We start from the raw sequence: 9987 nt of genomic DNA, 5'->3' as shown, positions 1-9987 counted from the left end.
AGATGAACAAAGTAGAAAGAAACAAGAAAGGATAGTAAACTTTTTAAGTATGGTACATCCAACTTTTTTATGTGAGCCTGGTTTCTCACCACAGTTTTAACAGAAGAGTCTTATTGAAGTAACCCTTTCCATGATACTGCCTCTGGATGGTCAATGCGGGTATCACAGTCCATTAGAGGACGACACTGTCCAAGTAGTGTATCAGAGCAGGCTACAAAATAGACTTAAATAGACTTTACTCAATCAGACTTAAATCAAACTCAGATGGTAAAGAATTTGGTTTAAATAATCTTATATTTTATTTTAAAACTTTTAAAAAGCAATGTATTAGAATATATGATTTAGAATTTTAAAATTTCTGCTATATTTTATACTCATAAAATAATAATATCTGGCAGTCATTAATAAAAGTAAGGAAGCTATTCATTAGTCGATATGCATGACATACATAAAGTGCTGTAATAATTCTTTTTATGCTATATAAGTTATTTTCCCCATTAAGTGTGCACATTTTCTCTGGCTATTGTTGATCCTCCACTAAATTTTTAACAAAAGTTTGCACTGTCTTGAGAATTTGACACTCCAGACAGCCAGTCTAACAAATGAAAGAGCATGGATTATGACAAAAAACTCTCAGCAGTGATGTTAGTACAAACCTCTTAGTTTTGGGTTTGAGGGCTTTATTCTTTGTGACTGTCTTTAATCTTATGTTCTATCAGAAGAAACTACGGAAAAGTTGTGTTTTCATCCAACCACTGCCAAGTCTTTGTTTCTTAAAATATATAGTCAGAAGTAAATATAAATCTAAACTACATGAAAATAGAGCCAAATTTTCTCTCTCGAAACAACTTGTGTCACAATACCTTTATGTTGAATCTTTTTTTTTTTACTGTTTCATCTCATATATTGTTCATGTTAATTTTGTACTAAGAAAAAACATCAGACTCAGCATTTCTATTCCAAGATTGAGACAAAACAGATTTCAGTCATATTCTACAGAGCATGTAATTAGAAATTGGTCTCAATAGGTAAAAAAATGATTAATAATCAATAATAACAAAGAGAGGAAAGATACAAAACATATCTGAATGTAAGTATCAAGTACATAAAATATGATTCTGGATAACTATGTATAAATATTGGTAATTAATATTACTGTTTTCTCACACAGTAGCTCATATAGACTGTCCCTCAATAACCTATTATTAGATTAAAGTTTAATTTTCCCAGATAAGATCATTTCATGTACCTCTTTGGTTAACAAGACATATGCTTTTTTAGAATTATCTAAAAAGTAAAGAGGATCACTAATCGTAGATGGATTAAAACCTTCATCCACCAGTCGAAATTTTTGTTGTTTGAATGTTCCAGTCATTTCCATTTTATCCTATAGAAAAGAGAAAGATTTATTATTCAGTAGAACTTTTTTTTTTGCTCACATTTACATTTGTTTTTGAAAATATCTTGATGTTAGTTAATTCTGTTATTACTTTTCCATTATCCTGGAAAACTAGAACTTCTGTGCTGCTACGGACCAGCCTGAAGATGTGGTGGAAAAAAGTTACAACCCTTTGCTTTCTGCATTGCTGTGCAGTGTCTCATCGCAGTGTCTCATCACAGTGTCTCATCTGGTATAGCTGCAGCCTGCCCAGGCCAATCTAGCTTCCTCATTTGTGTGTGCTTATAAAACTATACATTGTAAAGAATTTGAGGGTAAAAACTGTCATTATTAAGAACTTCCTGGTGGAACTCAGGAAATTCTAATTATTGTCACCTTAAATAAAGGGCTTAAAAAATGACATATGTAATCAACCATATCACACTCAGCCAGGTCCCAACAGAGGTAGATCTTTACCATACATCTTGTAATGTTTCAAGCTTCTTTTCAGTGTCACTGTGTCCCTTGGAAAAACTAGTGGGAGGCATCTCTAGGGAGACTCTTTTATCTTCACTATTGCTTTTCAGCCGCACTTTCTGACCTCTCTCCATTGTCTTCTATTCTGTTTTTACATATTTAAATATATGTGCAAACAATCTCTGAAAACTAGAAATTGAGAGCAAATGCATCTGCCTGCTTTAGTTGGTCTAAGATCTGACAACTTCTAAAGTATGATTAAATGTGAGACAAGAACAACAGGTTTTTATCTTTTTGCCTTGAGCCTCCACCACCGCCTCATTTCTTGGTAAACGGCAGCAGTACCAACAGCAATTCATCTGTAATGTAGGCATTTAAATCTAATGGAAGTTCTAGATACTTGATATCTAGGCTACATCCAAGAGTCAGATTCCTTTTGCCCAGCATAAAGACTTTTTTGTACATCTGTATAGCAATAAGTCTGGACTAAGTTACCATCATTTTAGTCAACCTCTGATTGGCCCATTGATCCAACTTCCATCATTTCTCCTTTCAAATAGTGGGGTTTTTTTTTTTCATCTTCAGACTTGGGAGGCTTACTTCATAAGCACCTTCAAAACCATTTTTCTTTTTGCCTTTGTCATTGTGCTTTTAGAACACCAGAAATGAAGATGCATGATTGATGATTATGGTGGTGACAATAACAAAGTACATTTTTAATTCAGCTTTTCAATTTACCTAGTACCTTTTCAAATGCTTTAGCTTTTGTCATTAGTGTCACTAATGTCAATGAAATATCATTTTATTGTGCACAATCAGTATCTCCTGCTTTACCTCTACATCTCTCTTCTCTCATTTCCAGTTAATAAAATGGATTTTAGATTTTTTTCCAGATGCAATTGTCCACAGTTTACTAATCTATATCTTTTTATTTTCCCATGGTCAGGCTTCTAATCTCCCTAAATCCTTTTGTACAATCTCTGTCTTTACTCATTTGTACTCAATTCCTCCCATTTTAACATAATCTGCAAATTTTATTGATTTTTTTGTGTAATTCCTTTCCCAGGACTCCATTAATGAAGACAGCAAATAGGACCAGATCTAAAAGTAATCAAGTGATATATGAACAAGCACTTTCAGTTATTCAGTTAGATATCTCTGTGTTCAGATGACGTAGAAGTTCGTGTGTTCTGTGCAATAATGCAGCTTACCTGAACTCTCAAAAAAAGAGGACAAGCGTAACTTGGTAGATAGGTCACTACTTGCTTATATATTTGCTCCAAATCCAACAATGTATTCTGCTTTAGAATAAGAGAGGCCATTCCTGCTTTTCCTTCATGATCTGGGAGGAAAAAGTGAGATAAGAATTTTAAAACATAGGTGAAGTTGACATTTTGGTGATAAACCTTACAAAAAAAAAAAACTGTAATGCATCAATAAAATGACAGTCATATATGATCTTCTGTGTTTTAGTAAAGCTAGAAGATTATATTAATACATTATATGGTATTACATATATTTGGAGATCACTCAAGTGACCGATTAAGCAATAATGCTGTAAATGAGTTAGGAGTCCCATGATCAATATTAATAAAGGTGGACAACATCAACACCCTTCTTCTCTCAGAAACAAGAGGGCTGAGCCTCTTTTCTGGATGTCCTGGTTTCAGCAGGTAGCAGCCATTCTTCTCCTTCTCAGTAGCTGGTGCAGTGCTCTGGTTTTGACTTTCAGCCTGGGAACAGTGCTGATAACACCAATGTTTTTAGTTGTGACTCAGTAATGTTTACTCTGACCAAGGACTTTGTGAGTCTCATGCTCTGCCAGGGAGGAGGGGAAGCCGGGAGGAAGCAGAGACAGGACACCTGACCCAAACTAACCAAAGGGGTATTCCATACCACAGCACGTGGTATATAAACTGGGGGCAGTTACCCAGAAGGGCTAAATCTCTGTGGGGGTCGGGCTGGGTATTGGTTGGCAGGTGGTGAGAAGTTGTATTCTTTTCCCTTGTTATTTCCTTTATCATTATTATTATTGGTGGTAGCAGTAGTGGTTTGTGTTATACCTTAGTTACTGGGCTGCTCTTATCTAAACCTGTGGGAGCTACATTCTTTCTATTCTCGTCCCCTTCCCTCTGGGAGCTGAGGGAGGAAGAAAGGGCGGGGGGAGTGAGCAAGTGGCTGCGTGGTTCTGAGTTACCAGCTGGGCTTAAACCACGACCCTGGATCAGATAATTATGTCTTTTCTTCAGTTTTAGGCTTTCTCTCTTGGCGTTCTCTTCTCTCAAAACTGTGGGTCTGAATGTCCTTAACACAGAGAGAGATTACAGGTTCTTACTCATTTATGTGGAAAGAGAGAGCACTGTGGATCTATGGGAAAGATCAAAATCAGAAAAACATAGAAGCAATGAACTTCAGCAGTCAAACTGCACACTTTAACCATCAGCTAGTAATAATGACAAAGACAATCTGCCAATGTTATCTTTTGTCTCCTTTCTGTATATATAGGTTTGGGGTATTTTTGGTTTGGTTTGGTTTCTTTTTTTTTTTTTTTTTTTTTTTGCTAATGCTACAAAGTCTGTAAGGAACTTGATTTGTGTATGTTAAGCTGCATATCAAGACAGTCACATTAACTGGGTAGGAATCTGTGGTAAGACTTGTATAGGAAATGAGAAGCTCTCGTGTTTTTGTGTCTGATTTTCAATCAGTCTTCTTTATTATGATCTTTCTTATTGTGTGGCTTTAAATTAGAGGTGACACCTTTTTCACATTTTAGACTCCTGTAATTTTGTGGTGGGTTCAGCCTGCATCCAGCCAGCTTCTCACTCACTCCCTTCTCTCATGGAATGGCAAGAGAATAGAATGAAAATAAGACTCATGTATCAAGATAGTCGCAGTTTAATAGGTAAAGCAAAAGTTACGTGCAGAAGCAAAGCAAAACCAGGACTTCCTTAGTTATTTTGCATTGTCAGGCAGACACAAACATCTTATCCTCTTCCTTTCCTCGGGCTTTTACAACTGAGCACGGCATCATCTGATATGGAATATCCCCTTGCTTAGTTTGGGCCCAATGTCCTATCTACATCTGCTCCTGATTTCTTGCCCGCCCCAGCATACTTGCTGCAGGGAGAAAGCCTTGATACTGTGCAAGTTTTTTTAGTGATAGCCATGCATTGGTAAATTATCAATGCTGGTTTAGCTACTCATGTAAAGCACAGCACTATACAGACTCCTGTAAAGAAACTTGTCTTTAACCTAGACAGATACAATAAGCATTTTAAGAAAAGATTTAGCATGAATAGGAGTCAAGCTCAGATGCTCTCATGAAAACTAACCTTATTTTTCTTCATTTTCTTTTTGACCTTGTCCTTGGTTTTGTAATATATCTGTTTACAGATGTTTTATGAGGATAAGTGGAAGGTAAAATATTACAGAAGAATGTCATCATACACTTTCCCTTAGAGTTACTTTGCCCACAACTCTTACCTTGTTGACATTTTGACACATGGATGTGTGGATTTTCCATGGTTGTGAATTTAATAAACCTTTAAACTTTAATTTACATTATGTAACTGTAGAATCTTTTGGGCTGGAAAGACCTTTAAGATCATTGAGTACAACCATTAACCCAGCACTGGCAAGTCCACCATTAAACCATGTCCCCAGGCACCACATCTCCACATCTTCTCATATTCATGTAAGGCTACTTTTAAAAAATACACATTACTGCATGCACATAAAAATGCATGATTCATTGGCTCATTCGCAATCTGGTGGTATTTTCAGTATCTCTATGTACATTTTTGTTAGGTTTAAAACATGAAATAAAAGAGTTATGAGGATTAACAAGGAGCGCAGGGGAATTAAAACATACAGCTAAAACTCTTACCTGGCACAGATACACCATACACATTTGCTTCTTGTATGAAGTCCAACATTACAATGACATCAGAAACTTCTGTAGTTGCAACATTCTCCCCTTTCCATCTAAAACACATTAGAAAACAGTTTAGCCCCATGAAAACATATGGACACCTCTTCCTGAAAATAACATTACCTTTAGTAGGAACTCCATTTCTTTCAGACTAACAACACCTCAAATTGGTTCCCAGTTATCATGCTGGTATGTTGATCTCACCACCAAAAGACTTGCAATTCAAATAGTACTGGATATTACCTATTACTATAAAGCACAATGAAAGCTGATCATAATCTGATATAATGGTTTTCCCAATTTTGATGTGTATCTAAACATGTAAAATGTGACCAGTCTTCAGTATTTGATAATTTTTTTCCACTTCAGTATCCAACTTCCTTGCTTGCAGCAAAACCATCACTTGTTACTATGCTGATTGGAAAGACTGTTCAAAGAGTTAATTCCTACAAAACATTCTGGAAATGAGCTATCCAGCTCTACGGGAACACTTTAAAAATTAAGCCCCTAATACCCTCTATAAGATCATTACGAACTACATCACAATAGTAATAAACTGAACACTTCAGGCTCAAAACAAATAGAACAGTATTATTATATTCTGCATGTCCATTTTTTTATTTTTTTTAGTGAAGAAATGTGAAAAGAAACAATGATTATACCTGAAGGTATCTCCAATTCTGTCCCAAAAATAAAGAAAGTTCTCATGATCTTGAACCATTAGATCTCCAGTATTAAAATAAAGATCTCCCTTCTTAAATACCTCACAGAGTAATTTCTTTTCTGTGTGTCTCTTATTGCCAGCATAACCAAAGAAGGGGTTCTTCGCATTGACTTTGGAAATGAGAAGGCCAGCCTCACCTATACATAGAAGTTGAAAGAATGTAAACCTGGGATATCATTGCACATTTCCTGTACTTTACATTAATATTAATTTGGTACTTATGATTTTACAAGACCAAGAACCAAGTACAGCAGGGTTCTGTAGATAAGACCCAAGAATAACAACTGTTTCTACTGCTTTACAGTTCCTGTGGTCACCTCTCCGTGCAAAGTGACCATACAGACACAGTACCATATTGTCTACTCACATTCCTAGTCTTTTGTATTTCTTCCTGATGACTCATCATTGTTCTCCCAGAAATGTCATCTATCAATTATAAGTTCACTAGTGGGTTTACTAACCTCTCAAAGTGCACCCTTCATATTAATATTACGTCCCACTCCCCACACCTTACTGAATTTAGAGTGCTGAGTCTGAGTCCTACTGAAAAAAGTGTTAATAAATAACAGGTATTCAACTCAGGCATTAAATCCCTGTGTAGTCTCCTTTCTGAAGTTCTGAGAACAAGCCTTAAGACCTTTCATTGATGTGATACAGCCTCATTGCTTTCTTCTTAGAGTAAAATATAATAGTCTTAATTTTTTTTTTTTTTTTCCCCTCAAAAATAGGGAGAGATGGGGCTAGGATTATCCTGTCATGCATGTAGAGTATTTGGGTATTAGTTTGCTGAAAGTGGAATAGTACAAACTTCATACCTTTTTGGAAGCACATTCTGAACAATGAAGTTCAAGACTTACGTTTCTTTGTATCAGAAACAAAAACTGTAAATATGAAAACATATAAAAATAAAAAAGCATCTAGAGGTATGCAGAATTTTTACTTTAAGACTGCCTCCTCATAAAAGAATATGTGCCTTTTCCCCATAAATTGGTAGTGTTTAAGATGAAAGCATTTAGTTAACTGGTAGTGTCACTGCAGCCATAATGCTCTGAAGATAAAGGACATTGGTACTGGTTGGTATAACTGGAAAATTAGACCAGCTGTCTAATTAGAGAATGTGTTCCTCCCACAGGCTAGTCTGCCATCCCTACAGATAATTTCCTATGAAAAATCATGTTTTGGGGACCATATTTTCCTGAAAGTGTCCATCTTTGATTAAGACCTATTAGAGAATCTCTTAACTCTTTTGAAAAATATGCTTCATCTCCCTGTTAAAGCTGTCTGCCTGACCTTTAGTATGAGTTTTTCTTGCTTCAGCTTCCAGGCATTAATTACCGCTACTTTCTCACAGTACAACAGAGATGCTTCAGTATCTGATAAACACTTTGAAAATCAGTATAATCAAGAGATACCAGATGTTTGATAGGTATTTTGAGAGCAGGCTATAATCAAGCAAAAAAAAAAAAAAAAAAATCTCTTAAAAAAACCCCAAACAAATATAAGCTTAATCAACTTGTTTAGTTAGGAACACTTAATTTCTCACCAAAAACCATTGATTTAATTGACCAGTCTTTTTCACAGAACTCTGAAGCAAACATCTTGCTATGTTAACTTCCTTTAAAAACGAGAAATGTCATTATCTACATATTCAGAGATAATACCGCATAATCACTTTTGAACATTGCTCTTCTGTTAATATATTCCAGGATCTCCTAAATTCTTCTGGTGTCAGCACTAGAATGTTTAATACTGTTCTATCTTAGATCAAAATCACATTGCTTTTGTCAGAGCAAAGAGTAATAGTTGATGTTGGCAGAGGACAGTAACACAATAACGGGGCTCCTTAAAAAAAAATTATCTGAAGTACTTGTATTTCAATCAAAGGCCCTTATATCCTATTAAAATACATACTTACCTTTCTTAACTTTTTCACACCAACCATGCTTATTTCTGATTGGTTCATCTTTTTGGAAATCGTACTTGATCAAATCAAATGGGAAAAAGAGCTAAAAAAGGGGGGGAAAAGGGTCGTCAGTTATTCGTCTGCACAGTGACATCTGGTGGCAGCAGGTATAAGCAAGGAAACTTTTACCCCAGTCTTCCTCATCTAAACACAGAATGTAGTTTCATTTAAACCTGAAAACACTCTGTAGGTAAACTTACACCATTTCCTGGAGGTAAGCAACATCAAAGAATTTTATAATGTTGTAACTTTCAAAAATACTTGATGAAGACATAGAACTGTAATTTTGTTAATTTTTTTAAGAGTGATTTATGGGATCCACCTATCAGTAGAAAAGCGTACATGAATCAGGATGATAGAAGCATACCTGGGATTTAACTGACATTTAATGGTGGTACCTGATATGAAAAGTATTCTTGGGGTCTTCTGGCACATAAAACAATTGGCAAAGTAAAGACCTAAACCTCCTTACAAAGGGAAATACGCTTACTGCTGGGCTTTACTCTTGCTTACCTAGCCTCAGTTCTTCCCTCAAGGTTTCTCAGGCTGGTGTATGGTGGGAAGTCTTATCACAAGCATCAACAGAAGGATACATATTCCCATGCTATTTGACATGGTCATGTAGCTGTGCATGTTCCACAGTTACATCAGGGCAAGTTCTGCATTTTTCTGAAATATTGTGAACACTTGAGTCCTGACGCTGCTAATCTAACTGACTCCTGGTCATGTTTTACAACTAACCTTCCTCTTGTATATGGATCAGCAAGATTGTGGCTCTGAGTAAGCTGAAGGAGAGGGAAAGATACTCTTATCAACACTAGAAATTGCAATACTGTTTTTCTCCAACAGAGAGGATCTGAATCTTATTTCACTCCATCTTTCTACTGTGATATAAATCCAAATAAAACCTTTGAAAGACACTGACAGGTATCACATGCCTGATTCTACATGGACCACTGTGTTTGCAGTTACCATCCAAAGGTGTCAGTTTGCCCAGTTTAGGATTCTGATTTCCCTTTTCAAAAAGAAATGTATCAGCAATCTATTTAATGACAAGTCAAACCAAGGGTATACAGTTATCTTCTCCTGGAGAAATCCTGGCAATCAGAGAAAACAATTTAGAAAACATAAATATGCACCTGCACTCCTCACAATAAAGAAATGCGATGTAATTTAAGGATGGTGATATGAATGTGAATGAAGGGTAGGATGCTAAAACATAAACCTCTTTGCTTTTCTGCAGCTAATTTGGATGAAGAGTTGCCTAATTATTTTATCTTAATTTGAAATGTTACTGAAGCTATATCACATAATTTTGTTTTCAAGGAAGTCTGAATAAATAGCAACTTGAATCAGACATCAAGCACACATTATCAGCTTCATATGGACAAACTTATTTGACCAAGTCTTTTCAATGTGTCTTCCTTCTACACTAAGTCTGAAACAAAAAGATAATCTTAATATTTGACCAAAGGAACATGGTCATAGCATGCAAAATCAATTAATGATCCAAG

General features: G+C 35.7%; 1 protein-coding gene across 1 annotated transcript in view; it reads right to left on the bottom strand.

Moving 5' to 3' along the window:
* Positions 1-311: 311 nt before the first annotated feature.
* SLC27A6 (solute carrier family 27 member 6) overlaps positions 312-9987 on the bottom strand; it is a 39718-nt gene continuing 30042 nt past the window's right edge. Inside the window, exons 6-10 of the mRNA XM_065661613.1 lie at positions 8426-8516; positions 6449-6647; positions 5742-5839; positions 3067-3197; positions 312-1387 (exon numbers count right to left, since the gene is read on the bottom strand). Of these exons, the coding sequence (XP_065517685.1) occupies positions 1211-1387; positions 3067-3197; positions 5742-5839; positions 6449-6647; positions 8426-8516 (696 nt within the window). The 3' untranslated portion in view covers positions 312-1210. The remainder of the gene's footprint in view (positions 1388-3066; positions 3198-5741; positions 5840-6448; positions 6648-8425; positions 8517-9987) is intronic.

Source organism: Lathamus discolor, chromosome Z (assembly GCF_037157495.1).
Source record: "Lathamus discolor isolate bLatDis1 chromosome Z, bLatDis1.hap1, whole genome shotgun sequence".
In the NCBI taxonomy this organism is placed as follows: domain Eukaryota; kingdom Metazoa; phylum Chordata; class Aves; order Psittaciformes; family Psittacidae; genus Lathamus; species Lathamus discolor.
The sequence above is the reverse complement of the archived record's forward strand: the minus strand, read 5'-3'. Positions and strand labels throughout refer to the sequence as shown.